Raw genomic sequence first — 27,103 nt, 5'->3', positions numbered from 1 at the left:
TTTTGCTGGTCCTAGGGCTTGAACTCTGGGCCTGGGCACTGTCCCTGAGCTTCTTTTGCTCAAGGCTAGCGCTCTACCACTTGAGCCACAGCGCCACTTCTGGCTTTTTCTGTGTATGTGGTCCTGAGGAATTGAACCCATTTTTTTTTTTTGGTTGGTTGTGGGGCTTGAACTCTGGGCCTGGGTGCTGTCCCTCAGCTCTTCAGCTCAAGGCGAACGTTCTACCGTTTGAGCCACAGCGCCACTTCCGGTTTTCTAGTGGTTTATTGGAGATAAGAGACTCACGGCCTTTCCTGCCAGGGCTGGTTTTGAACCGTGATCCTCAGATCTCAGCCTCTTGAGTAGCTAGGATTACAGGTGTGAGCCAGGGGCGCCTGACTTGAGCCCATTTTCTAAATCCCAGTAGGACAGACCCAGGCAGGGAGGCCAGCAGCTTACAAAGTTGTCTTTATTGGGTTCTGGCTGCATCACAGAGCATCAGGGTCTATCCCTCCTGGGAAATGTGGCATCTGAAGAGATAAATACTCATTTTGCCCCCTAGACTTTCATAGGGAGAGGTTTCATAAAAATAGTAATATAATAACAATAATAAAGACTGTGATCAATAATAAAACGCCCCCTATATTCCCCTAATACAGTTGGTTGAAGCTTCAAGAAAAAGGAACTCCCTTTCTGGAAAGGGCCAAAGTGGCCCCTTCTAGGGGTCCATCTCCCACCAAGAAGCCCTTATAAATACCCTCCCCATCCCGTCCCTGCCTGGGCAGATTAGCCAACAATGCCGGTCCTGCTACCTATTCCACTAAATCTTGCTCAGGGAAAGGTCCCTGGGCCTGGGCTCTCTCCCAGTTCCCCTCCTTCCACAACTCTCCTTTCATCTCTCCACCTCCTCTTCTCCATCAATCTTCTCTTATCTCTCCTCCTCTGAATGGCTTGTTTCCTTCCAGTTATTACATGCTTCTGCTTCCTGTTCTCCACTTCCTCTCTCCCAGCTTGCCTCTTTCTCACCTCCACTTACATCCTACTTCCTCCTTGCCTGTCCTTTTCTGTGAATCAGACCCTGTCCTCTCCACCCTGACCCTGAGCAGAGACCCTGACATGTCCCACCTTGGCCTAAGCAAGGGGCCACTGTGCACATAAGACCCCTGACCTGCTCCCAGGGACTCTGTCCTCCATTCCTCATCCTGACTCCTCCAAACTTCCCAGGGCATGGCACTGGAAAGAAGACTTTTGGCACTATCATCCCTGGGCACCAGGGCCATTATATTCCCAGCGGCCAGCCCAGGCTGGGGCTGGTAGCCAAGGGAAAGGCAGGATGAGGACAGGGAACCCAGACCAGCCTCCAGGCATTGCTGCGCCCAGGACCCTCTGACACCAAGTTTCCATGTGTCCCGGACCAGCCGGAGTATGGCACCCCTCAAGTTCTGTGCTCCCTCATGTCTTTCTGTCCTGGGATGGGGTGGGCCCTGCCAGAGGGCATCAAGGGGAACCATCTGATTCTGGGGCTAGTGGGAGGCTTCGAGGCCGCTCTGAGACCTGTGGGAGAAGGAAAAGGAAGTCAGGCAGGAAGAAGGGAGAACTCTTTCCTCCCCAGACCAATGCTTCCCAGAGTTTCCCCCTCACCCCATCGCCTGCTGTGACAGGGCCCTGGAAGAAGCTGGGAGGCAGGGTAGAGGTTGGCTGAGTCATCGGAAGAACCTAGACAACTCCTACTCAACCCTGAACGAACCAAAGTCCCACTGCTTATTCACCCCATTTCACTACCATCATTCAACAAACAGGCAACAGAATGACGGAGCCCTCCAATGAATGAGAAAGAAACCATAGGAAGGGGCAGATGGACAGTGTGCACCTTCTTTGAAGGCGATGGTGGCGCAGCCTAGGTGTTAATAAAGTAGAGGACAGAGAAGTAGCAAAGCAAAAGTCAGGCCAGGGTGGCTCAGGCCTGTAGTCCTAGTTTCTCAGGAGGCTTAGAGCTGAGGTTCAAAGTTCAAAATCATCCAGGGCAGGAAAAGTTCATGGGACTCTTATCTCTAAATAACCACCAAAAACCAGAAGTGAAGGTGTGGCTCAAGTGGTAAGAGTCTTAAGTCTTGAGTGAAAAAATCTAAGGGATAGTGCCCAGACCCTGAGTTCAAGCTGTAGTACCAGCAAGTAAAATAAATAAATGAATAGATAAGTAAATGAGAAATAGTGGCCTACAGTCCTGACTATTCCAGAGGTGAAGACTGTGAGTATTAAGGCTTGAGGACAGCCTGTGGAAAAAAAGTTAACAAGACTCCATCTCCACAAGCCATTTGGGTATGGTGGCATGCACCTGTGATCCCAGCTAGGCAAGAGACAGAGGTAGAAAAATGGAGGGCTTAATAAGGCTGGCCCAGGGCTGGGAAGGTGGCTCAGTGGTAGAGCGCTTGCCTTGCATGCCTGAGGCCGTGGGTTCGATTCCTCAGCACCACATAAGCAAAAAGAAAAAAAAGCCAGAAGTGGTGCTGTGACTCAAGTGGTAGAGCGCTAGCCTTGAGCTGAAGAGCTGAGGGACAGCGCCCAGGCCCAGAGTTCAGGACCCACGACCGGACCCAAAAAAAAAAAAAAAAAAAAATAAGGCTGGCCCAAACACAAATATGTGATCCTATCTGAAAATTCAGCAAAATGGGCTAGGAGCATGGCTCAAATGCTAGAGTGCCTGCCTAGCAAAAAAAAAAAAAAAAAAGAGGCTCTGAGCCAGTACAAGATAAATAGACAGGGGCTGGGAAGGTGGCTCAGTGGTAGAGTGCTTGCCTTGCATGCATAAGGCCCTGGGTTCGATTCCTCAGCACCACATAAGCAGAAAAAAAAGCCGGAAGTGGCGGTGTGGCTCAAGTGGTAGAGCGCTAGCCTTGAGCTGAAGAGCTGAGGGACAGCGCCCAGGCCCAGAGTTCAGGCCCCACGACTGGACCAAAAAAAAACAAGATAGATAGATAGATGATAGATAGATAGATAGATGATAGAAGATAGATAGATGATAGATAGATAGACAGACAGACAGACAGATAGATGATAGACAGACAGATAGATGGTAGACAATCTCCCAAGAGTTCCCCATTGGGGCATTCCTCCACAGGCCAGGCCCTGTGACAAACATCATCACCTCACACAGGCCTCAGGGTAACCATTCATTTTATGAGACATACTCAGGGAGGCTGACCTCCCTGCTGGGGGTGCACAGGAAGAATGGAGAGTTTAGTCCTCTCTAGGTCAGGCTGACTCCCGCAGGTAAGTCTGCTTGCCTATAGGTTCAGCTAGTTCTCTCTGGCTTCCTGTGAAGGCAGTGCAAAACAACTGTTCCTTCTTGAATGGGGCACGGAAAGCCCCGCCCCCTCACCTGTATCAAGGACCCAGCAGGGCTCAGCAATCCCTGGGGGCAGGACACTGATTCGCTGGACAGTGATGTCCAAGGCTTCCTCTTCACTGCTCCAGGAGCAGGACGGCAAGGGGGGAGGTGGGAGAGCAACAACAACAAAATGCCTGAGTCAGATTTGGGGGGAAGTCCAAAGAAGGCGGAATTTTGGGGAGGTGTGTGATAGTGTGGGGCTAGCCTCACTGTGGTCTGCGTCTCCAGGGAGTCCGTCATTGCCAATGGACACTGGGCGACGTGGTGTCTCAGAGAAGCTGTGCGGCCTCTGGGAGCTGGAGCCGCGGGCCCCTCTTCCCTTCTGTTCTGGAGCCTGCCAGGGGACAGATGAGGGGTTGGGACCTCGAAGCACAACAGGTTAGGGAAAAAAAACGCCACCGGCCTTCCTGCTGTGGATGAACAGCGGTTCGGGTTTATCAGAGGGATGAGCCACAGGCCTCAGCATCCGGGTAATCACAGAGGCCTGTGATTGGCCAACATCAACAAGGCTGGTGATTGGCTCTGGAGGACTCACCCGGGGCAGGTCCTTAGCACTGGGTTTCCCATCAGTAGGGCCCACGTGCACCAGGTGGTTGAAGTTGGTGGGCGGTGAGATGAGCTTGGAGCGCACAAAAGGATCCTTTAACATCTCTCTGAAGGTAGAGAAGGTGTAAGGATCCTGGCAGCAAAGCTCAGTCCTTCCTGGCCCTCCATGCCCGCCCCAGAATGGTTAGGCCCGCCCCTGGGCTGGAAAGCCCCGCCTGGCCACAGCCAGTTTTGGCACCTGCGCTGCTGCTGTCGCTGCTCATCCGACACCCGGAAGAAAAAGTGGCGCTTGCTCTTGGTGCGGAATAGCTGGCGCCGGCTGTTGTCAGTGAGGTCGGGGATGTCAAATTCATCCTTCTCTGTGAGAAAACCTGGGAGGTAGGGGTTGCTCACAAGTCCCCAGAGCCCCAGGGAGCTGGGGCTCAGGGTCAACCCTTCCCCTGCCCCTCCTGCACAGCTGAATGTACACACACACACACACACACACTTGGGCTGGCACGCACTCCCTTACCTGCCAATGGGTTCCTGAGGTAGGTCAGGCGGATCTTCTCGGTGCCATAGAGGAACAAGGAGCCCTCTAGATTCAGGGGCCGCACCTGAAGCAGCAGGTGCAGAAGTCAGGCGGTGCCATTCAAGCCCACCCCAGTGCAGCCCCCGGGGTCTGGGCAGGCCTCTACCTTCTTGAGCGGCACGGTCTGAACCCATTCCGCTCTCCTCACATCAAACACATCAATGGAGTTCTCACTGAACACTGTCAGGTAGGGGGCTGCGTAACCTGCAGGTGAGACACTGCCTATTCTGTGCCGCTCTTGGCAAGCCAGGGAGCCTCTGGAGCTCACTTCCTCCAGGGCTCCAGCAGGAACACCCTGAGTCCTGTCACAGCACAAAGGTCCTTCTGAAGATTCTAGTTGCCCCACCCAACGCTACTTAGAACAGATGAGATAAACAAACTGCAGAGCACTCTGAGTCCCACACAGCTCCAAACCCTCCCAGGGTTTGTTCTCCCTCACTTCTCCAACAACTCTGAGTGGGAGCTATTAACACCTCTAACCTAAGGATGAGAGAATGGAAACCCCAGAGCCAAGTTATGGCCAAGGTCCTCCAGCTGGAGAGGGAGAGCCTGGGGCAGTTTTGGCTGAACATCTCTGCTAGCCCCGCCCACAGGCCCCACCTTATGGGAGTCACGGCTCAGGAAGCAAGTTCTGGCTGACTCTCCCAGGTCTTGCCCCAGCACACTTGTTACTTAGGAAGGTATCAGATTGTCCCTGCCTCATTCATTCATTCATTCATTCCTGAAGACATCCGGAGCTCCTAAGCACTTGCTTAGAGGTTGGTGCTAGGTGTGGATAAAGAAACCATACCTCTCCCCCTCCTCCTCTGCACACCAAGCCATCATGAAGATAATGATAAGATCTGAGACAGAGCTCTGAATAAAAGGGCAGGGGAGCCTGGGTCACACCTGTGATTCTTGCTACTCAAGAGGCTGAGATCTGAGGATCAAGGTTTGAGTCCAGCCCAGGCGGACAAATTTGAGAGACTCTCATCTCCAATTAACCAGTCAAGTCAGGAAGGCACTAAAGAGGAACCACAAACAGCCACCCAGAACACAACGAAGCCTCCAGTGTGAAGCTCAAGAGTTTGGGTAAGCCAGACACAGATGGCTCAAGCCTATAATCCTAGCTACTCAAGAGGCTGAGGTCTGAGGATTGTGGCTTGAAGCCACAGGCAGAAAAGTCCCCAGGGGACTCTTATCTTCAATTAACTACTCAAAAACCAGAAGTGGCATTGTGGTTCAAAGTGGAAGTGCTAGTCTTGAGCTCAGGGACAGTGCCCAGGCCCTGAGTTCAAGCCCCACAACTGAAAAAAAAAAAAAAAAGAAGAAGAATCTGGGCAGGACTCTGCCTTCCTCTGATGCACCACAGGTACATTCCCCAATGCAGATGTGCTCTTCAACAGCCTTACCCCAGCCCGTGGGAGCCACTGGCCACAGTAGCTCATGGCTGCGTGACTTGCGGCCAGCGCCATCCACGTAGACTCCGGCCGTGGCGAAGAGCAGCAGGAACTCATTGAGGCTGAGCTCCACGGCGCCCAGCGCCTCCCCCAGACCCCCACGGGATGGTGGCAGCTCCTCGGGGACCAGGCCAGCCCCTAGCGCTAAGGGTGCAGCCTCGTTGAGCAGCGGGTAGAGCGCGAAGGTTCCAGCCGCACCCACGCACAGCCGGTCACCCAGCAGCCCCAGGCTCTGGACAGGTGCGGGTGCCTGAAGCTCCCGGATGCGCCGCTGCCAGGGCCCTGGTCCCGGCCCCAGCTGGTAGCAGAGCACCTGGCGCTTGACAGCCACACAGAGCACGGCGGTCCGGGCCTGCAGGATACGCCCTGCTGCCAACACCTGGCAGCCTCTGGACTCAGGGATCTTGGTACCCGACGCTTCACAACTCTCCAGTTCCGCCAAGGCAAAGAGGCGCACGCTGGGACCTCGGCCACACAGCACCACCAGCAGGCCCGCAGCAGGGCTCACGGCCAGTCGCTGTACCCGCCGGCAGTCCCCCACCTGGAAAATGTCTGCAGGGTTGGTAAGAGACAGCAAGAGTGGGTGAGAAGCAGCCCACCTCCTCTTCGGTCCCCTGGGGCTGACTCTGCCCACCCCCACCCAACTCCAGCCCTGCGTGTACCATTGCTGTGCAGGTGAATCACAAAGAGCCCCTCCTCGGTACCCAGGGCAAGCCGCTCCTGGTCTGATAGAGGGAGGGAGAGGGTCAGGGGTCAGAGAGGGCCCAGGGCCACCTTGTTGACTGGAGCCTCAGTTTCTCTTGCAGTAACAGGGAGGGGTGGTGATCCACCCCTGGTCCCCTTTCCTCCCATAGCTTAGACCCTGCTCTTCTGGGGAAGGACCTTGGTGACAGGGGTCAGGGTGATCAGGTCACCTCCTGGAGCCTCAGTTTCCCCTATGTACACAGAGTTGCTATGAGTAGCCAAGCAGAGCCCCTTGCTCAATAAACACCCTTATCTCTGCTGGCTCCTAGATCCTCCCGGGGCCCAGCTCAGCCTGTCCTGTGGCCCCACCCTGAGGGGCTGCCTGTAGGCTCATGTAGGTCCTTATGTAGGTCCTGCTCAGGCCTTATGTCATCTGTTGATCCATGTGAGACATGTTCAGAAGCTCCAGGAGGCTCTGGGGCTGCCCCTGTCATCCAGCTACTAGTAAGACAGCCAGAACAAGGACTCTCCATTTCCTTGTGATTCTTTCAGAAAGAGCAGAACCTGAGGCCTAGAGAAATGATGTGACAGGAAGCCAGGCCCCCTTAGCCCCTGGCTCTTCCCACAGCTCCACCCGGAAGACAGCTGAGGGGATTCCTGTGAAAGGCTGAGCACCCAGCTCATGGCTTCATCTTCGTGACTGGCCTGGTCAGCCCCTCCCTGCCCCCTGCTCAGACCACCTCCTTTGGGGTGAGGCTCACCAATGATGGCGGCGCACAGAGTATGGGGTAGCAGTGGCAGCCCGTTGTCGTAGGCCTCCTTGAGGGTGTACACGGGCCGCGGCCGGGGCCGAGTGTCCAGCAGCAGCCTCTGCAGCTCGCCCAGCACCTGCAGCCAGCGCTCCCGCTCCCCCTCGCTCTCGGCCAGCAGCAGCACAGTGCATGTGGTGGGGGGCACTGTTAGCTGGGAGGCCGTCACCTGTAGACAAAGAAGCCAGGCTAAGGGGCTGAAGGCCCAGAGCCAGCCTTCCATTCTCCTTCTCTTCCTCTTCTAGCTGGTGTTTGTTAGCCACGACTGCATGCTGGGGTGGCAGACAAGCCATATGCGCAATCCCACAGCCTCATGATCTACGTAATGGGGGAAGGACTGTGTAAGAACACAGTAAGGATCCTTCATCAGGATGAGTGCCATAGGGGAGGGGCTGGGGCCTGGTGATTCTGTGCAAAGGGGAAAGAAGGACCAAGAAGGTGATAAAATGTGGGTGCAAGGCATTCTGGGAAGCTGTAGGAGCTCAGATCCATGGGGCTTCAAGGCCTTAGTCAGGAGCCCCTGAGGGCACCAGGGAGCCATCCAAGAGTTTTAAACCAGGCAGGACAGGGCTGGATTCCCAAGTGGCAAGCTCAGGGAGGTTGCAGGATGACAGCTACCATGTGGAGCCATCCATGTGGAGAGAGGGGGCTGGCTGAGTGGTGGTTGGGTCCATGCTGCTCAGAGCACTTACCCTAAAGATGCGTGGCAGGTCTCTGGATTGAGCGTGGATGACATCTGAGGCCAGGACAGGGGTGGCTGAGAACTGGGGATCCCTGGGGAAAGTCACAGAGCATGTCTGAGATTGGGCTGGATTACCCGGATGTCTCCTCTACCACTAGGCCTTGCCCCCATCACCCACCTCAGATCCAAGGCCTGCAGGAGGGCCCCGCTCGCTGGGTTGACCCGAGGGTCCGGGGCATCAAACAGCAGCAGACGGGAATCACTCAGGGCGGCGTAGACCCGCTGCCAGCCCCGCCGTACACCTGAGGGCCGTGGCACCTGTTGGGGGGAGGAGGCGGATGTGGAGGAGTGCACACGTCCTAGACACCCTCATCTGTCCTCCTCGTCTCCTCACCCACAGCTCACCGACAGGAAGCCCTCAAAGGCAGTTCCGGTGCCCGTTTCCGGGTGCACCCCTAGGGCTGTTCGGAGGAGGTCGGGGGGCACAGGGCAGGGTGGGGCCTGGGGGGCACAGGCTGAGTGACAGAGGTAGCCGCAGGCTGTGGGGAGAACAGAGAAATCAGATGGGTGAGACTGGGTGAGGGCAGCCTGGGATAGGGACTTGGGCCTTCCTAGGTCCATATCGTTGAAGCCAGCGGTGCCTGGATTGTCATCACCCATTGCTCATCAAGTGAGAAAAGAAGACTGAGCGGTGGGAAATTTGACCAGTAACCCTGAGTTGAGGAGAACTGTCTATGGATGGGTGTTAGGGTCACACTGCAGGGGTGGGGGGGGCAGGCGCTGAGGCAGGAGCTCTTGGGGGAGTTGTTTTTTTTGTCTGTCATAGAGCTTGAACTCAGGGCCCAGGCACTGTGTCTAAGCTTCTTTGGCTCAAGGCTAGTGCTACCACTTGAGCCACAGCGCCAACTTCAGGCTTTCTTCTGTGTATGTGGTACTGAGAAATCGCACCTGGGGCTTCATGCATGCTAGGCAAGCACTCTACCACTGAGCCACCTTTCCAGCCCATGGGCGGGGGTTAGGGTGGGGTGGGAGGGGCGAAGGCGGGGAGTTGCAGTTCTCACCGTCACAGCCCAGGCCTTGGCGGCCCAGGCCTAGCATCAGCGAGGTACAGCAGAGACACTTGGTAGGTGATGGGAAGCTCCGGGGACGCAGTGTATGTGAGCCAGGCTGTGGAGGGCAGTATACCATCACCCACGACTGCCATGGCCTCCCAGGGCAGGGTCTGTGCCCCATCCCAGAGCAGCCAGGCCAACAAAGGGTTGAATCAGGTATGGCGCTGACTTGGAGCCCCAGTGAGTCAAATTCAATGCCAGGGCAAGGAAGGCCCTGGGCTCAATCCCCAGTACCCCAAACACATAGAAACACTTGCAGATACAATTATCACACTAAATGGGGTCTGCTAGAGATGATGCTCCATTCCCCCTCACCCCCGGGGGAAGGGGGGGAAGGGCAGAAAAATCCAGCACACAGGAGTTCTGCTGAGTGGCTAGCTTGGTGCCCTACCCCACTGTGCCCCTGTAGGCACTAACCTTAGCAGGAGGACCTTCTGCAGGGGTGGTGGTAGCGGCAGGAGCTCTGGGGAACACAGCCTGCAGGGGTAGAGGGGTGGCGGTGAACAATGAGAAGGGCACAGTTCGAGCGGGGTGTGGTCCAGTTCCCTGTGCATTCCCCCATCCTCACCCCCATACGCAGGCTGCGGCGGCCCTCGGGCCTCAACTCTGGCTCCGTTCCAGGCCGTGGGGCCTCTCCTGAGATGCCAGCGTCCTTGGCAGAGTCCTTCTGGAGATGGGCAAGGGACAAAGTCCAACCCCACCCTGCCCCAGTGCCTTCCTCCAGGATTCCTCTCCACTAGCGGGTTCTTACCTCTGTGTTCCAGAAGGACAGGAAGGGAATGAGGGAGCCTGAGGTCTTGGTGTCTGCAGAGAAAGGGCATGTGTCATTGGAGGTGGGGGTCCGTGCACTGAGAAACCAGGGGCCAGTGGGGGCCTCAGTTCTCATCTCTGTAAGAGGGGAGGGGTGACCATGGCTGGGGGACTGGCCCAGTGGGGTCCTAGGGTAAGCAGCAGCATCTAGGACAACAGTCACAGGACCCCCCCCCCCCCCCCAGCAGGGAGTTGGTGCAGGGAGATGGCACAGGGAGCACTCACCCCCTGGCCCACGGGCCCGCAGCTCCTCACGCAGCTCAGCCACCTCCTGCTGCAGGGCCTGGCTCTGCTTCTCAGCCTCCTGCAGGCGTCTGCAGTAAGGAGATAATGGTTCCCCATTGGCCTTGTCCGTGGCTCTGGCCCCCCCAGAGCCCAATCCCTGTCCTCACCGTTCTGCCTGCAGCTGGGCCTCCTGCACCTGTGTCAGACGCTCCTGCAGACCCTGCTTGGCGCGGATCTCAGCCTCCAGTGCTGACTGCAGTTCCAGCCTGGCCGAGGCCTCCATCTTCTGCAGCCGCCGGGCCTTCCACTGGTGGTCCTGGTGGCCAAGGGATACCCCAGTAAGGCACCTGCTGGACCCCCCCCCACACACTGCCTCAGAAATTTCTTCCCCCCCAAAGCAGGCAACTGTCCATGCCATCTGGCCAGGCCCAATGCGCTGCCACCCTCACCGCGACCCGGAGGCTTACCATGGGCCGCGTGGGGAGTGTCTGGGTGCCCACATTCCGCAAGGACTCCAGCTCCTCAGCCATCTTGGTGGCCAGGGCCTGCAAGTAGCCCCTGGAGACCTTCTCATCATTCACCCTGAATGGGATGGGGCTCTGCGTCATGGGCTGGGCCCAGCCCTATCCAGGCCCCCACTATGCCCACCCCCAAAGGCTCAGCCCTGGTGACACCCACCAATTGAGGATGTCTGCGATCTGAGCCTCCCAGTTGCTCTCCGTCTCCCGTCTCTCACCCTCCAGACGCCGCTTGCTCTGAAGCTCCTGCTCCAGCTCTTCCACCAGCTGGAGGCCAGGCAGAAGGTGAGTTCTGGGGACCCTCGCAGCCTCCCCGCAGCTCCCTCCACCCCTGTGAGCCTCACCGAACACGGTCCCTCCTCATCTGCTACAGTGACAGTGTGTCTACTACCAGGGACCCTAGAGCTCTGCCCACCCGCCCTGCCAGACGCCCAACATGCCCTCTTGCTCATGTGTCCTCTACCCGGCTCACCCGCTCTTGCTCCCGGCTCAGCCGCTGGTTCTCTTCCTGCAGCCGGCACAGAGCCTCCTCCTTCCCGCTGCTCATGGGGAAGAAAAGGCCAAGGAGAAGGTACTGATATGCTTCCCAGCCCAACCTGGCCCTGCCCTGTCCTGCCCCGCCCCCCCCTTTCCTGCTGGCCACTCACCCTCGGCTGCAGGCCTGCTCTAGCTGCTCCTTCAGGGCTGCCACTTCCTGCCTCAGCAGGGCTTCCTGAGATCCCCCTTCCGGTGGTCCCGTGCCGTTGGTCTCACAGGCTGTGTGGACAGTCTTGAGGATGTGGAAAGGGGTCAGCCAGGGACTCATCGGCCATGGCCCACCCTGAGGCACAGGCCTGACCCCAAGGGGGCTTCTTACCCCTGGGATGAAATTTGGTACCTTGGGCCTCAAAGACTCCTTCTCAAGGCTTTGCTTGTATTGTCCCTGGAGTCGTGTCACCTCCTGGCTCAGGGCGGCCACCTGGCCCTCCAGCTGCCATTGATGCGAGGCAGGTTAATGCGGACCTGGCCCACCCCAGCCCTTCTGCCCCACCGCGCCACGCACCCACAGCTTCCCCAGCCACTGAGGGTCAAGAAGAGGCTGTGGCTGGCACCGATGGGTCACACCTGTAATCCTAGCGACTCAGGAGGCTGAGATCTGAGGATTGCAGTTCAAAGCCAGCCTGGGCAGGAAAGTCTGTGAGACTCTTATCTCCAATGAACCACCAGAAAACTGGAAATGGGGCTGTGGCTCAAGTGGTAGAGTGCTAGCCTTGAGTTGAAGAGATCAGGGACAGTGCCCAGGCCCAGAGTTCAAGCCCCGTGACTCACACAGACACACAGACACACACACAAAGAGGCTGTGGTCTCCCGGTGCCCCGCCCCACCCGTCTCATCCTTGAGCCAGCTCTTCCCACCTTCATCACCCACCTCCCTGCGTGCATCCTGAGCTTCCTCCAGCTGTGAGCACAGGGCCTCGATCTGGCTGGCTGTGGCTGCTTCTCTGTCATGGGCCTCCCGAAGCCTCTGTAGCAGCTCCTCCTGACGGCCCTGGGCTCTGCGCACCTCCCGAGTCTGGACCTGTAGCCCTGCCCGCACCTCAGCCAGCTCCTGGGGAGCCAGGGCAGGAAGACAAAGCCCATCAGGGTATCAGCCACTGATGTAGAGCCCCGGGCCGTGTACCTGCCTCATGTGGCCTCACCTGCTGAAGGCGGTCCTTCTCCTGCTGTAGGTCACTGTCTTGGCTGGGGCTGGCAGCCGGAAGCCCGTCCGTCTGCGACAAGGAGGCCTTGTTGTCCCTCAGTATCTCTGTCGGGAACAGTCACTGAGACCCGGATGTACCAACCAACCCAAACTCAATCTAATACTCCAAGCACAAGATTCAGAGCCTTCCCTACAGCTGAGTGGTCTCCCTAGGTCATTTTCCATGGGTAGGCTTAGAACATTTAAGTTACTTCCCTCAGAACACACAGCAGGTACAGAGCAGAAGCTCCAAGAGCCAGGGACCTCGGGTTTGTTGAGATGGGAAGGGGTACCTGCTAGTCTCTCACGCAGACTCTGCACCTCCTTCTGCAGCTGTGCCAGCTCCTGGGGCTCTGAGGGGCCAGGCGGGGCCTCTGACAGGACAGTCCCATAGGTGAGTGTCCAGGTCTGCAGTAAAGCACCTGGGCCCACACACCTAGCCCTATCCCGTTGTTCCTGTACCTTGAGGTTTCCAGCGCAGCTCGACCTTCCCCTGCTTCCGCTCTGGGGCAGCCACAGGCTCAAAGCTGCTGTCAGGACCAGGACTGGGAGAGGACAGAGGAAATACACGTTGGCAGAACCCAAAGCCCCTTCCACCCTCCTGCATCCACTCATTCACTCATCTAAGAGATACCCAGCGTGTGCTGGTTCCGTGTCCCAGGCCCCGGTCTCCTGAAACTGCCCTTAGGAGACTCCAGGCCCCTGCCATCACAAGCTGTGACCTTGGACATCATCTAGCTCATCTGAGCCTCAGTTTCTCTCAGAAAAATGAAGATAACAAGACAGCCTCTTCCTGCTGGTGAGGGCTGCCCAGAGTGCTCCTTCCATCTGGAGCAGCCCAGGCTCCTGCTGGCCCCATGAATGCTGATCCACCTGCCTATTTTACAGAGGCACAAAATGAGACTCGAACAGCAGGGGCCTCTCACACTCCAGGCCTCTGACTATGAGTCTAATACATTTGCAGTGCTGGGCAGCCGCATGCCACAGCATGGCCACAGCCAGACCCGGACACTGAGGCTCAGAGCACATGTCACATGCAGTGGTCTGGAAGCCCTTCGGTCCCCTTTCCCAAGATCTGTATGGGGTATGTCCCTAACCTGGCAGCAGGGATGTGAGAAGCAGACTTACCTGCCTGAGGTATAGGTGAAGCCCACGAATGGCAGGTGGTGGCCCGAAAAGGCCCCATGGGAGGGTGGTGGCAGGGTCTCCTACAGAAAAGGGAAGGAGAGTCAGAGTCAGCAGGCATGGCTTCCAGCTTAGGCTCAAGGACAGAAGACTCCCACAGATGACAACTTCTTCCTGTTCAAGTGTAAATTTGACACAGCCTCTACTAGAATGGTAGAGGTGCCACAAGTCAGGCACTGGTGGTTTCTGCCCACAGCCTAGCTACACAGGAGTCTGAAACCTGAAGAACCGCAGTTCAAAGCCAGTCTGGGCAGAAAAGTCCAGTTAACCACAAAAATGCCAGACTAGAGAAATGATTCAAGTGGCAGAACACCAGCTGTGACCAAGGAAGCTGAAAGTACAAGGTCCCAAGTTCAAGCCCCAGTATCAGCACACACACAAAAAGGCCTATAACTCCCATGAATCTTTGAGGTCAGGGTCTCCCTGAGGCTCCTTCGTATGAATTCTGGTTAACAGGATGATACCTGAGGTCAAAGGGCCTTCACTTGGTATAATCCGCTTCAGTGCAAGTGAACCAATTCAGATAAATCATAGCTCTCATGGACCTTTGGGGTACAAAGTTCTCACCGCAGCCCAGTGTAACTGCTTTAGAGAACTTCACTTTTTGTTTTTGTTTTCTTTCCTCGGTTGTGGGGCTTGAACTCTGGGCCTGGGCACTGTCCCTGAGCTTGTAAGCTCAAGGCCAGCACTCTACCACTTGAACCACAGCACCACTTCTAGCTTTTTCTGCTTGTATAGTGCTGAGGAATCAAACCCAGGGCCTCATGCATGCAAGGCAAGCACTCTACCACTGAGCCACCTTCCCAGCCCCACTTTAGGGAACTTCTGGAGGTACCTGCAGCCTGCTAGCGCACACCCTTCTGCTATGCCACTTACTGGGTGGTTAAGGGTGTCGTCGTCCACGTCGAAGTTGGAGGTGTCCATAGGCCCACGCAGATCAGGGATGTAGGGGGCAGTGGTGGTTGCTAGCCGCTCCCAGTCCACACCTTCAAAGAAGGGGTGGTTCCTGAAGTCATCCAGCCCGCTGCGGCCCAGCCGCTCCTCCTGGCGGCACAGCAGCTGGCGGATGAGGTCCTTGGCACTGGCTGGCACATCAGGCATATCTGAAGGGAACTGCAGATGGTCCTGTGGGTCAGAAGAGTCAGGTGGGTCAGGATGGGAGTCCACTTTGGCCCATAGGCATCTCTAATAAAATGTGAGGGTCTCATTGTCCGCCCCCACTGGTATCCCAGAGCCTGGCAGCCAGACCTCATGGTTCATGATCTTGCCGTAGGTTTCCACCAGGGATTCAGCATAGAAGGGCGTTTCTCCAAAGAGCAGCTCGTAGGCACAGACTCCCAGTGACCACCAGTCACACTGTGGGCCGTAGTGACCCTTGCCCTCCTCCATGGCTTGCAGGATCTCAGGGGAGATGTAGTCCGGTGTCCCTACTGCTATCGATGAATCCACCTGCAGTAGTAGTAGGTAGGTGCCATGACACCTTCCAGTTTTGCTAGGCCTACTGACCCCTCGTGATGACCCAGGCCTGAGCCTGGCACTTACTTTCCAAGGGGCAAAGCCACAATAGTTCCGCCCCCCTCGCTCCCCCCCACCCCCCCACCTGGGATCCTAATACTAGGCCAGGATCTCATCTACCTAATGTTCCTGGCTCCTACAGTGAGTGGGGTTCGTACCATGCCACTGTTGTTGAGACGCAGGCAGGAGCCAAAGTCGGCCAGGCGGATATGGCCATTCATGTCCAGCAGGACATTGTCAGGCTTGACATCCCTGGGGGAGGCAACGAGAGAGGTGTTCAGTCTGTGTCTGGATGTGAGTTTAGGTAGATGTGCAATGGCACATGAATGCTTATACATGTTTTTTTTTTTTTACTGGTCTTGGGGCTTGAACTCTGGGCCTAGGTGCTGTCCCTGAACATCTTTTGTTCAAAGCTAGTACTATACCGCTTGAGCCACAACTCCACTTTTAGCTTTTTCTGTGATTAATTAGAGATAAGAGTCTTATGAGGGCTCAGAATGTAGCTTAGTAGTAAGAGTGCTTGCCTAGCATGCATTATGCCCTGGGTTCCATTCCTCAGTACCCCATAGACAGTTAAAGCTGGAAATGGCACTGTGGCTCAAGAGGTAGAGTGCTAGCCTTAGCAAAAGGAGCTCAGAGACAGTGCCCAGGCCCTGAGTCCAAGCCCCAGGAGTCTCATGGACTTTTCTGGGGTGGCTGGCTTCAAACTGAGAAGTTCAGATCTCAGCCTCCCGAGTAGCTAGGATTACAAGTGTGAGCTACCAGCATCTGGCTTCACAGGTGTTCTTGTGAGTACATGCACGTGAGTGTGGAAGTTAGTGATTAGTAGCCAGGAGAAAGAGTCAGTGGCTCACAAGTATAATCCTGGCTATTCAATAGGCTGAGATCCAGAGGACTTTGAAGAGAGCTTGTGTAGAAAAGTCTGCTAGACTCTATCTGCACAAAAGCCAGTGAAAAGTCAGGCTGGAGGCAGGGCTTAAGTTGTAAGAGCAATGCTTGCTGAGCAATCAGGCCTAACAAGTTCAAGGTCCCCAGTTCGAACCTCAGAACCACCCCCACCCTCCCAAAGAAAGTCAGACTGGTTTTTTTTTTTTTTGTCGGTCGTGGGGCTTGAACTTTGGGCCTGGGCGCTGTCCCTCAGCTCTTCAGCTCAAGGCGAGCGCTCTACCACTTGAGCTACAGCGCCACTTCCGGTTTTCTGGTGGTTTATTGGAGATAGGAGTCTCACGGTCTCTCCTGCCCAGGCTGGCTTTGAACCGCGATCCTCAGATCTCAGCCTCCTGAGTAGCTAGGATTACAGGCGTGAGCCACTAGCGCCCGGCTAGTCAGACTGGTTTTGTGAAGACTATAGCTCAGCCACCTGCTAGCTGGGTCGTCTTTTTTTTCTTTTCAGTTGCGAGGCCTGAACTCTGGGGCTGGGCACTGTCCCTCAGCAATTTAGCTCAAGGCTAGCACTCTACCACTTGAGCCACGGTGCCACTTCTGGCTTTTTCGGCTTATGTGGTGCTGAGGAATCGAACCCAGGGCCCCATGTATGCAAGGCAAACACTCTACCACGGAGCTACCTTCCCAGCCCCATAGCTGGGTCATCTTTTTTGTTTTGTTTTGTTTTGTTTTTAGGTCCGGTCGTGGGGCCTGAACTCTGGGCCTGGGTGTGTCCCTCAGCTCTTCAGCTCAAGGCTGGCACTCTACCACTTGAGCCACAGTGCCACTTCTGGCTTTTTTCTTTTTGCTTATGTGGTGCTGAGGAATCGAACCCAGGGCCTCATGCATGCAAGGCAAGCGCTCTACCACTGAGCCCCCTTCCCAGCCCTAGCTGGATCATCTTGAGCCAACTTAGCCAGGCTTATCTCTGACCTCAACTGTAAAATGGGACCACTGGTGGCCCTCACCACACAGGGCTTTGGGAGGGAGAATCAAAGGAAGTACCCCACGTGGCAAGGGAGCTGGGCACAAGGCAAGTGTACAGAAAACACCATGCATTCCCTGAGGAGTAGCCAGGGCTGTCCGGCAGGGGGATGGGCACCCCACCTGTGGACATAGCCCAGCTGGTGCAGGGAGTGGATGGCCAGCACCATCTCAGCCAGGTAGAATTGGGCCAGGTCGGGTGGGAGGCGGTCCTCAAAGCGGCTCAGCAGTGTGAGGAGGTCCCCTCCAGCGTAGTAGTCCATCACCAGGTACTAGAGGGCAGTGAGTAGGGTTAGGGATCACTCTGGGAGAAGGGGCACCTGTCCACCTCACACCAGACCCGTAGGATTCTGGCAAGACAGGGTTGTTATCTCCAGACAGCTCCCAGCTGGGGCATAGACAGGAGGCTCCGGGTCCAGAAGCTCCAGGTCCGGGCTGGACTCAGAGCCCCTCCCTGTGAAGGCCTCCTCTGTCCCTAGGCCAGTGCCTAGCCCCACCTCCACTCTCCTCACCAAGTACTCTTCATCTTGGAAGGCATAGTGCAGAGCCGTCACCCAGTGGCCGTTCCCCTTCACCAGAACGTCCCGCTCCTCCCGGAAACAGGCTGTCTGCAACAGGTTTGGGGAGCAGGGGTGGAATGGGGTCAGAGCCTAGGAACCCCAACTCCTCCAAACAAGATGGAGTAGGACTCATAGGCCTAGATGCTTTGATTAAGGGTATAACTCTGTACCACCCTGGCTTGGCCTTGGATGAGCCCATGTTTCACGGTTCTGAGCCTCAGTGTTTCCATTGAGAAAATGGGAACAACTCCATTTGCTCTTAGGAAAGTTTGTTCTAGCCGGGCACTGGTGGCTTATGCTTGCTGAGATCTGAGGATCATGGTTCAAAGCTCACCCAGGCAGGAAAGTCCTTGAGACTGTTATCTCCAATAAACCACTCAGAAAACTGGAAGTGGTGTTGTGGCTCAAGTGGTAGAGCACTAGCCTTGAGATGAAGAGCTCAGGAACAAGTGCCCAAGCCCAGAGTTCAAGCCCCCACCCCCCAAAAAAAAGGTTTGTTCCAAGGAAGGAATAAGAGCTGGGTGAATGTTGAGATGGCATCTTATGCCTGCCCAGGTCCCCTATGCCACTACTTCCCCTGGGCATCCCCACAGGTCTGGCTGGCAGCACATACCCTCTGTGCCCATTGCAGGGTGCCCAAGACCCACCAGATTGAGTCCCACACTGACCTCCGCCCTCTTCAGCATCTCCCACTTGTGCAGCATTTTCATGGCAAAAATCTGCCCACTGTCCCTCTGTCTCACCACAGCAACCTGAGGCCACAGGAAGGAACTGTGGTCAGGCCAGGCCAGGCAAAAACCCCCTCTTCCCGCTGCCCCCTCCCCACCCCAGACACTTTGCTCACCTCTCCAAAGGCCCCACGGCCAATCACCTTCAAGATCTCAAAGTCATCTCTCTGCAGACGTAGCTCCTTTACTTTTGTTACAAAGGGACTGGCTGTTGGGAAGGGGACAGAGTGGGGTTCAGTGTATACACTTAGGAGGGTCCCAGCAACCTCTCCTTGGAAAAGCAGGAGCTGTGACTCCAGGAGTTCAGGGCAGGGATGTCCCCAGGGACAGCCCAGCCAAGGGGCTGATAGGAGCTGGAACCTGTTCAGCCATGATCAGGACTCACAGAAGTTAAGGGTCCTAGCTCAGGATCACCTGGAATCACCCAGCTCTCCCTGGCTCCCCAGTCTCTAGGAGGCTTCTAGCCCAGAGGATGATGGGACCTCGACATCCTGGGGCCTGGGCCTGGCTGGCCAGGCCACCCTGAGGATACCTTTCCCACCTGTAGCTCACAGCTCTAGGCCCCTAACAGGGCCAGGCCGGGGCCTGTCTTGGGGAACTGGACGGGTGACATTCCTTGTCCCCAGAGAGGCTTCTCTGCCATTTAGGAGTTGTGGGCCTGGGTCTGGGGACCCCAAAGACACCGAGGATCCTGGCTGGAGGTAAGGCTTGGGGCAGCCCAGAAGGCAGGGAGAAGAGCAACTCTGCAGGGCTCTGGGGAGACAGGCTCTGCGCTCCCTAAATAGGGCCCCCTGGGTCTGGAGGCACAGATACCAGTCTGCCCAGGTACTCACAAGACTCAAGAAACAGGGCCAGAAAACCTTTCCCTGGTGGCCAATGCCAGCAGCACCTGAAGGTGTGAGCACTCAGGATTCCCTGCAGGGCTGAGAGTTCTGCCGCTCAGCCCTGCCTTCTTCTCTGGATGGGGCTTTTGCCTGGCCCTTCCTGGACAAAGGGCCTCTCCAGCCCCTCCCAGCCCCTCCCCAGGTCTAGAGTAGCCACAGGCCAGGGGGACAGAGTGGGTCTTGGGAGCTGAGGTAGGCAGGAATGCCCAGTTTGCATTGGGAGCAACTGTGGTCTGCTGCCTTGCCTCAGTTTCCCCCTGCCAGGAGGTAAACTCCTTGCCAGCTGGGCGGGCCTGTGGGTGGGACAGAGAGCTGCTCCACAGGTTTATCAGGCAGAGCCCCCGCAGCGGGGGCGGTGTGGAAACCTCATTACAGAAATTAATTGTCTCTTTCCCAAGTCTGCCCATGGAGCTGGGGAGGAACAGCCAGGCACAGGCTTCAAGGGGGAGCCAAGGCCAGACTGGCGACCCACCAGCCACATGGGTCAAAGCCCAGGACCCAGACGTAGGAGGACCCAAATGCTTTAGACAAGATGCCCACTCCCCGCTGCCTGGCCAGGGGGGATGGGGGCTCTGGGCAGGAGCAAGGACAAGTTGGGGCAAGAGGAGTGAGTCACGCCCTTCGAGTTACCTCGGGAGATGTCAACAGATGGGCCCCTATGCTGGGGTCCCAGGCAGAGGTGCCGGAGGCAGGCAGGGAGGAACAGAACATGCGTGTGTCCAAACACACACACACATGTGGGCGTGGGTGTCACGGGCTGGGTGGGTGGGTGATGACAACAGTCATCACACAACAGACACACACAAAACATTCGAAACTTTCGGGGAAACAGGCAGGCAACAGGAACTCTCTAACTGCCCTCCCCCCAGATACAAGTGGCAGGGAGGAAGGGCAGGCCCCCAACGGTGCCAGGCTGAGCCTTGTGCCTGCCCATAGCTCTGGAGCGCCAGGAACGCTAGTTGCCCACTGGGCAAACATCCCAGCTCACCCCACCCTTCAGGCCTGATCCCCATGCCCTCCCCCCTCGGCCCTGCCAGGTGTTGACCAGGGAACCCTTGTGCTGGCGCCTGTGCCCACACGGGGTTCAGGGTCACCCTAGACAGCCACTCCCAGTGATTCCAATGAGTCAACCAGGAAGGGGTGAAGACCCATCTCCAGTCAGGCCCCCTGCCCCAGCCCTGGGGGACCAGCTTCAGTCCAGGCTGTGGCAGACTTGTGTACAGGACGTTGGGGAGTGTCTGCAAATGTCCAAACCCACGTATCGGTGTGTTTGGCAGAGCTGTGGGGGCTCCTTGGGCCCCTTTACCGAATCCATAAGGAACGAAGGAGAGTAAGAAAGTTTGTGTTTGTGGGAGGTGCACATCTGCGTGCGTGGTTGTGTGTTCTGCCTGGGGTATGAGGTGTGACGGAAAAATCCTGCGTGTGATGTGGCAGGGGATGTGTACAGGGGTAGACAGGGTTTACAACAGGGAGTAAGTTGGTGTCTGTGTACGCGAGTGGTGTGTTGTGTACTGGATGCGGGGTTGGCAGAGGGAACGAGGCTGTGAGAGTGAGGAGTGCAGGTGAGTGTGCACAGGGGTCCGGTGGCACGTGCCAGAGCCAGCTGGGGGTTTGCCTTCGAGGGGCGTCCCCGGGGTGTGCGTCCCTGTGGGAGGGCGTGGAGTGGGTCGCGCAGGGTTCCCGCAGGCCCCACTCCCCTAGCTGTCCCGGCTACTCACCCCAGCTCAGAAACTGCGCCACGTTGCGATCCCGGCGCAGGGGGGCGCTGCTGAGTTCGTGGTGCAGCCCCAGCAGCAGATCCAGGAGGCCGTCGAGTCCCGGGCCGCCGCCGGCCTCGCCCCGCACCAGCTGCTCCAGCGCGCGAAGCCGCTGCTCCATGGCTGCGGCTGGAGCCCTGCGCCCGGGCTAGAGCCAGGTCGTCCACATTCCCGCCTGTCGATCGTCGGTCGGTCGGTCGGTCCGTCCTCACGTCCGTCCGTCCGCCCGTCCGTGGTTCCTCAGCTTCGTCAGCGCGGTTTCCCCCCACCCTCCCGCCCTCCCCGCTGTCACCTTCCTCCGCCGCCGCCTGCGCGCCCTCACCTGGGCGCCGCGTCCCGCCCTCTGCCCCGCCCCTAGACGGACGGGCAGGTGCGCGCCGGCCAATGGGAGCCTCGGCTGAGGGTGGAGGTGGGCGGGCGGAGGCGCGCGGAGGCGGGGCCGACTCCGGCCAGGAAGTGGCGGGGCGGGCCGCGAAGAGTAACTCCTGGGTGGGGCGGGACGAGCCCGGGTGGAAGGGGAGGGGGGAGCCCTTGGGGTCGCGAAAGACCTCCCCCCTCCAAATCCGTGCGCGTCCCGGGCTCAGCCAGGCCTGGACTCTCACCTGGTCTGATCTAGGTAGGGCAACTACAACTCCCCTCGCGTCCCCGCGGCCGCCTCTTCTTGTGGCCCAGGGAGAGGGGGCTGGGGCCGGCCCGGGCCCCAGAGCCGGATGGGATTTGTAGTTCTCCCCTTCCGGGGTCCGCCCGCCGGGCTTGGCAACACGCCTTCCTCCCCCTCCCTTCCCCTCCCCCCAAAAAGTTTATGATCGGTCTCACTTTTTGCTTCGCTGTAGCTACCCTGGAGACAGGTGGGGTAGGATGGGCACACCCACCTAGCAGAGGGGCATACTGAGGACCCAGGGGAACTGAAGCGGGGAGGGAGGGGACCCTCAGCCAGACCCTAGGAGGGGGTGCAGACATTCGAAAGGTTTTCAGCGGGATCAGGGCCTGCGGGGCCCCGACCTGGAATGTGGAGGGCGAGAGAGGCAGGGGGAGGGGAGGGGAGGGACTGGCTCCGTCCAGTGATATTTCTGATTTCTGCCCAGCTGTGTGCAGCTGGACTGGACTCGACGCCGGGCTGGATCCGACGCCGCGGAACTGTGAGAACATCCAAAAGGAGAGATCAAAGGAGGGGCGTTTTAATGGCTTCAGACAGCATTCTCTCATTAAAAGACCCGACAGTGGTCTTGGAGTTCCTGGCCAGGGACCAGGGTCAGGTTCCCCGGGGTGAGAAAAGCCACGCTGAAGGATTGCAAAGCGGAGCTGGGCACCTCCGGGCAGCAATCGAGGGTGGTTCTCAGAAGGACAGATCTCCCCCGATAGCGGAGACCCTGGCCCAGAGGGCCCACAAACCTGAAATGGGGAATCAGGGATGTTTCTCCTCTGTCAGCCGAGAACAAGAGCCAGGATTCAAACTCAGATCTGAGAGTTCTCAACACTGCCAACTGGTGTTCATGTTCAGGGAGGGCGAGCGCAGGAGTTTGGAAGGTTACAAGTCGCCCTCCAGGCTCTCACCTGAGGGCTTCTTGGGCCTTTCTTAGTGGAGACCTGGGGTAACTGCCATCCATAGGAGGGCAAGAAGGAACCACAGGGGGGCGCCAGAGACCAGAAAGAGGGGCAGGTACCTGGCAGAGGCGCACTTCCTTTTTGGAAAACTAGGGGGCAGTGGTCCTAGGCAGAAGATGGGTCTCTCTTGTACTGCCCCTTTACATACCCTGGCCTTCAACTCCCACCCCCTCCCTGCTCCAGGGGTCAGAAGTCAAGAGCCAACGGGTGAGGACTCAGGTCCCTTAACCTCTCAATACTGAATTCTCAGTAAAGTCCAACCTCCATCAGACTGTCCTCACACTTTGTAGAGGGGAAACTGAGTCAGAGGCCTAGAGCTGAATGAAGACAGAACTGGCATTAGGAACTCCTTGCCTCTCAGGCACTCTGTTCCTTTTGGTCCTGAATTAGTGGGTTTTGTTAGGGGGGAGGGGGTTGTTTTTTGTGTGTGTATATGTGCTGGTACTTAGGGGCTTGAACTCAGGGCCTGGGCACTGTCCCTGAGCTTCTTTTGCTCAAGGCTAGCACTACCATTTGAGCCACAGCGCCACTTCGGGTTTTTTCTGTGTATGTGGTACTGAGGAATCGAACCCAGGACTTCATGCATGCTAGGCAAACACTCTACCACTAAGCCACACTCCCAGCCCCTGCATTTGTTCTTGTCATTTTTGCAAGTTTCGGTGTCCTTGTCTGTAAAAGAGGTTCGGGCTTCTATTCGTTTGCAGCTCTGTTGTCAGAAGGTCCTTAAAAGTGGACTCTGCCAGGTGCCAGTGGCTCACATCTGTTATCTAGATACTTAGGAGACGGAGATCTGAGGATCACAATTCTAAGCCAGCTAGAGCAGAAAAAAACATCAAGACTTATTTCCAATTAACCAGCAAAAAGCTGTAAGTAGAGCTGTGGCTCAAGTGGCAGGGTGCCAGCCTTGAGTGAAAAAGCTCAGGAACAGTGTCCAAGCCCAGAGTTCAAGCCCCAATACCAACATACACAAAAGATGTACTCTGACTGACTTTTTTCAGCCCTACGTGGCCAGGCTTCCAGCCCTGACAGTGAGTGTCAGCTCCTAGGCATAGTCTCACGTTGTCTTAGCAGCTGTATTCTCTAGTCATGAGCTAGCCAGGCCTCCAGGCCTAGAGCTCAGCTCCCCTTAGAGCTCAGCTCCCAGCTCAGCAGCGTCAGTGGACACCAGCCAGTCTAAGCTTTACCCTCTTCCCATAGTGTCCTCCTTTCAAGGCCGCCCTGCCTCCCAGAGGCTTACCCAGATCTGCAGGAGGGATCTGCTATATGCAGCCCCCACTTCACCTCCCAAGCCCCTTTGGGAGGGAGGTGCTGGCACCAGCCCTGGGCAAGAGGCCATGATGATGACACCCTTGCGTTTTTCTGTGCTTCTTGGCATTTCAAAGTGGCTTCAGATGTCTTATCTCCACAAGAGCTCTGCCAGGAGAGTTATTATTCCCTCCCTTCATAGATTAATACACTGAAGCTTGGGAGGTGGCATAGTGCCAGCCCCTTTGCTCTTGCCACAGCCTCCACCTGCCTTTCACCCTGCGCTCCTGGCCTAGGCCGATGCCTGGTAACAGAATGGTACCATGTGGCACCCAGGGGCTGGGGACAGGGGACAAGACCACAGTAGACTTGGTATAGGCTTCTGTGAAGGAAGTTGTCAAATGTGCCAAGCCTAGTGGAAAAAGGCAGAGAGGGCTCAGGAGAGGAGCGGAGAGCAGGAAGGTGCTGGAGCAGGAAGTGACTGAGAGCCCGGAGCAAGTAACAGGCAGGGACCGGGTTTCCTCCCCTCTGGAGCTGGAAGGGGGCCTAGATGCAAGGTGGGCTTGGGGTCCGTAATGTCTACAGCTCAGACCTAGGTCAGAGCTCCTCTCCCCAAGATCCAGAGACTCAGCCTTCAGTGGGTGACTGACTGGCTAGCAGTTTGCCAGCCCCAGCCTGGAAGCAGCTCTGGCTGGGAAACAACACCAATAAGCACACAGTGTGGCCATCACTAGCTCTTCCACCTTTCTCTCTAGGAAGACTGGGGGCCGTGTGTGGAGGTATGTAGCACTGCTCCAGCGCCTGTTGAATTTATTTTTTGCCAGTACTGGGGCTTGGACTCAGGGCGTGCATGCTGTTGTTGTTGTTGTTTTTTTTTAAATCAAGGCTGGTGCTCGACTAGAACTACACACAAAAAGTGGAGCTCTATGTGGGGTACTGGTGGCTCGCTCACGCCTGTAATCCTAGCTACTCCGGAGGCTGAGAGCTGAGGATCACGGTTCAAAGTCAGCCTGGGCAGGAAGAGTCCAGGTGACTCTAATCTCCAATGAACCACCAGTAAACTGGAAGTGGCGCTGTGGCTCAAATGCACTTGCCTTGAGCTGAAGAGCTGAGGGACAGCGCCCAGGCCCAGAGTTCAAGCCCCATAACTGACTCCCCCCCCAAAAAAAAATGTCCAGAGCTCCAACTGGGTGGACATATGTTTTTATCATCCAAGTTTTCTTCCAAAAACCTCCCTGTGCTGCTGCGGCTCTCCGCGGGCTCCCTCAGCCACTCAGCTCAGCAGCAGCCCAGGTGCTTTTGAAATCATCTGTCCCTCTGGGGAGCACAGGAAACCGGGCCCAGCCCCTCAATCTCCACCCAGGTCACTCCAGCCCCGGGCGCCACCCGGTCTCTGAGCTGCTTCAGGGAAGGGAGGGCACCCTCTCTTTGTTCTGGGTGCTGGGTGGAGCAATTGTGCTCTCTGTACCCCACCTCTTACCCCCCTTTTCTGACTAGTCACCCCTGAATGCTCAGCAAAGGAAGCCATTGAAGGTGGATGTCCTGGAGGCTCTGCTAGAAGTTTCTGGGGCTTAAGGAAACAGGAGCAGGAGGAAAAAGTCCTGGGTAGACCCCAGAGCATGACAAAGGTGGGGGGGCGGTGTTTGCCAGTACTGAGGCTTGAATTCAGAACCTGGGCAGGAAGGCTCAGGTTTTTCACTCAAGGAAGATGCTCTACCAGTTCAGCCACACCTCCATTCTACTTACAGCATTTTGATGGTTAATTGGAGATAAGAGTCTCAGAGACGGGCTGGGAAGGTGGCTCAGTGGTAGAGCGCTTGCTTTGCATGCATGAGGCCCTGGGTTCGATTCCTCAGCACCACATAAGCAAAAAGAAAAACTCCGGAAGTGGTACTGTGGCTCAAGTGGTAGAGTGCTAGTCTTGAGCTGAAGAGCTGAGGGACAGCGCCCAGGCCCAGAGTTCAGGCCCCACGACCAGACCCCCCCCCCCCAAAAAAAAAAAAAGTCTCAGAGTCTGAGACTTTCCTGCCCAGGCTGGCTTTGAATTGTGATCCTCAAATCTCAGCCTCCTGAATAACTAGGATTACAGACATGAGCCACTAGGTGAGATTCCTCCTCCTCTTCCTCCTCCTCCTCCTTCTTGTTTTGGGCACTAAACCCAGGGCCTGGTGCATTAGGCAAGTCCTGTGTCACTGAGCTACATGCCCAGGCCCTAAGCTGGAGTCTTTGAAGGTGGCAAGCAAGAGGAGTGTGGCCAGCTCTCCTCTGACCAGCCGACTGGCCTTGGCAAGTCCTCTGACCCACTGGGATAAAAACAGAGGCCTGGGGTGGATGTATTGGCTTCAGGCTGTTCCAGGAACCGCCCCACACCAAACTACTACTGTGTGGGGCCCAACAACAGAGCTGACTCCTTTACCTCCCGGACCTAAGCTGTGAGGTGCCCCAAAGGCTTCTTATGCTAGGCCTCTGGGACAGGTGAAAGGAGTCTTTTGGTGCGGGGAAGGCTTGGGGTGGGGCTTAGCTGGCCAGGTGGGCAGCCACCATTATCTACCTCTGCTAGCCTTATCAAAGTCAAAGAGGACCTCAACCCAAACCAGCTGCCTGCGCACCTCTTGCTCAAAGGGCACTTCCTGGGCAGCATCTGGGGCTCACCCCACTGAAGGATGGGTGCTCAGTGGACAGTGTATCTCCGGGTCCCACAGGTCGAGCCCCCTGCTGAAGGCAGTCTAGCCTTGCTGCTTTCCCCACATTCTATGGAGGCTCCTTGGCCCTGCTGTCCGGCGCTCTGACAGCTCAAGCTCTCGGGGCAGCTGTGGTGATGTCGGTAAGCTCAGGTGCAGCCCCTCCCCCCATGGAGAGCGTTGGAACTCCTTTTTTATTTTTTGCCAGTCCTGGGGTGTGAACTCTGGGCCTGGACACTGTCCCTGAGCTGCTTTTGCTCAAAACTAGTGTTCTACCACAAGCCACAGCACCACTTCCAGCTTTTTCTCCCCTTTTCTTCTTTCCTGGGGTTTGAATTCAGGGCTTGAGCTCTGTTACTGAGCCTCTCTGGGCTCAGGGCTAGCCATAGCACCACTTCCAGCCTTTTCTGTGTATATGGTACTGAGGAATCAAACCCAGGGCTTCATGCATACTAGATAAGCACTCTACCACTAAGCCACATTCCCAGCCCAACTTCTGGCTTTTCTTGAGTAGTTTCTCTCTCTCTCTCTCTCTCTCTCTCTCTCTCTCTCT

General features: G+C 56.8%; 1 protein-coding gene across 2 annotated transcripts; it reads right to left on the bottom strand.

Moving 5' to 3' along the window:
* Positions 1-430: 430 nt before the first annotated feature.
* On the bottom strand, positions 431-21,278 carry LOC138806816 (serine/threonine-protein kinase MRCK gamma). Of its 2 annotated transcripts, none has more exons than XM_069992167.1 (37): positions 20,981-21,278; positions 18,495-18,586; positions 18,319-18,402; positions 17,603-17,698; positions 17,214-17,362; positions 15,341-15,434; positions 14,916-15,116; positions 14,544-14,792; positions 13,611-13,690; positions 12,945-13,027; positions 12,776-12,856; positions 12,442-12,548; positions 12,171-12,350; positions 11,641-11,733; positions 11,411-11,532; positions 11,236-11,302; positions 10,924-11,030; positions 10,713-10,827; positions 10,413-10,561; positions 10,246-10,334; positions 9,962-10,014; positions 9,779-9,877; positions 9,628-9,687; positions 9,160-9,265; positions 8,504-8,637; positions 8,277-8,416; positions 8,109-8,190; positions 7,369-7,585; positions 6,586-6,648; positions 5,876-6,475; positions 4,591-4,688; positions 4,425-4,509; positions 4,152-4,272; positions 3,903-4,020; positions 3,578-3,701; positions 3,359-3,447; positions 431-1,533 (listed from the first exon to the last, which is right to left on the bottom strand). In XM_069992167.1, the coding sequence occupies exons 1-37, from the start codon at positions 21,138-21,140 to the stop codon at positions 1,477-1,479; spliced, it is 4,644 nt and encodes a 1,547-aa protein (XP_069848268.1). In that variant the 5' UTR covers positions 21,141-21,278; the 3' UTR covers positions 431-1,476. The 2 variants fall into 2 exon arrangements, with proteins under 2 accessions (XP_069848268.1, XP_069848269.1); XM_069992168.1 differs by having other exon boundaries at positions 3,359-3,444.
* Between the last annotated feature and the right edge of the window lie 5,825 nt (positions 21,279-27,103).

The sequence above is a fragment of the Dipodomys merriami genome, unplaced genomic scaffold (assembly GCF_024711535.1).
Source record: "Dipodomys merriami isolate MVZ:Mamm:240054 unplaced genomic scaffold, mDipMer1.0.p SCAF_409, whole genome shotgun sequence".
In the NCBI taxonomy this organism is placed as follows: Eukaryota; Metazoa; Chordata; class Mammalia; order Rodentia; family Heteromyidae; genus Dipodomys; species Dipodomys merriami.
This window is presented reverse-complemented; position numbering and strand designations above follow the sequence as displayed.

Coding starts and splice junctions, on each gene's coding strand:
- LOC138806816 (XM_069992167.1), bottom strand. CDS start 21,140: ATGGAGCAGCGGCTTCGCGCGCTGGAGCAGCTGGTGCGGGGCGAGGCC. Junction 14,793..14,915: donor GCAAGATCATGAACCATGAG/GTCTGGCTGCCA, acceptor TCTGACCCACAG/GACCATCTGCAGTTCCCTTC. Junction 7,586..8,108: donor ACCTGCCACGCATCTTTAGG/GTAAGTGCTCTG, acceptor CTTTGTCTACAG/GTGACGGCCTCCCAGCTAAC.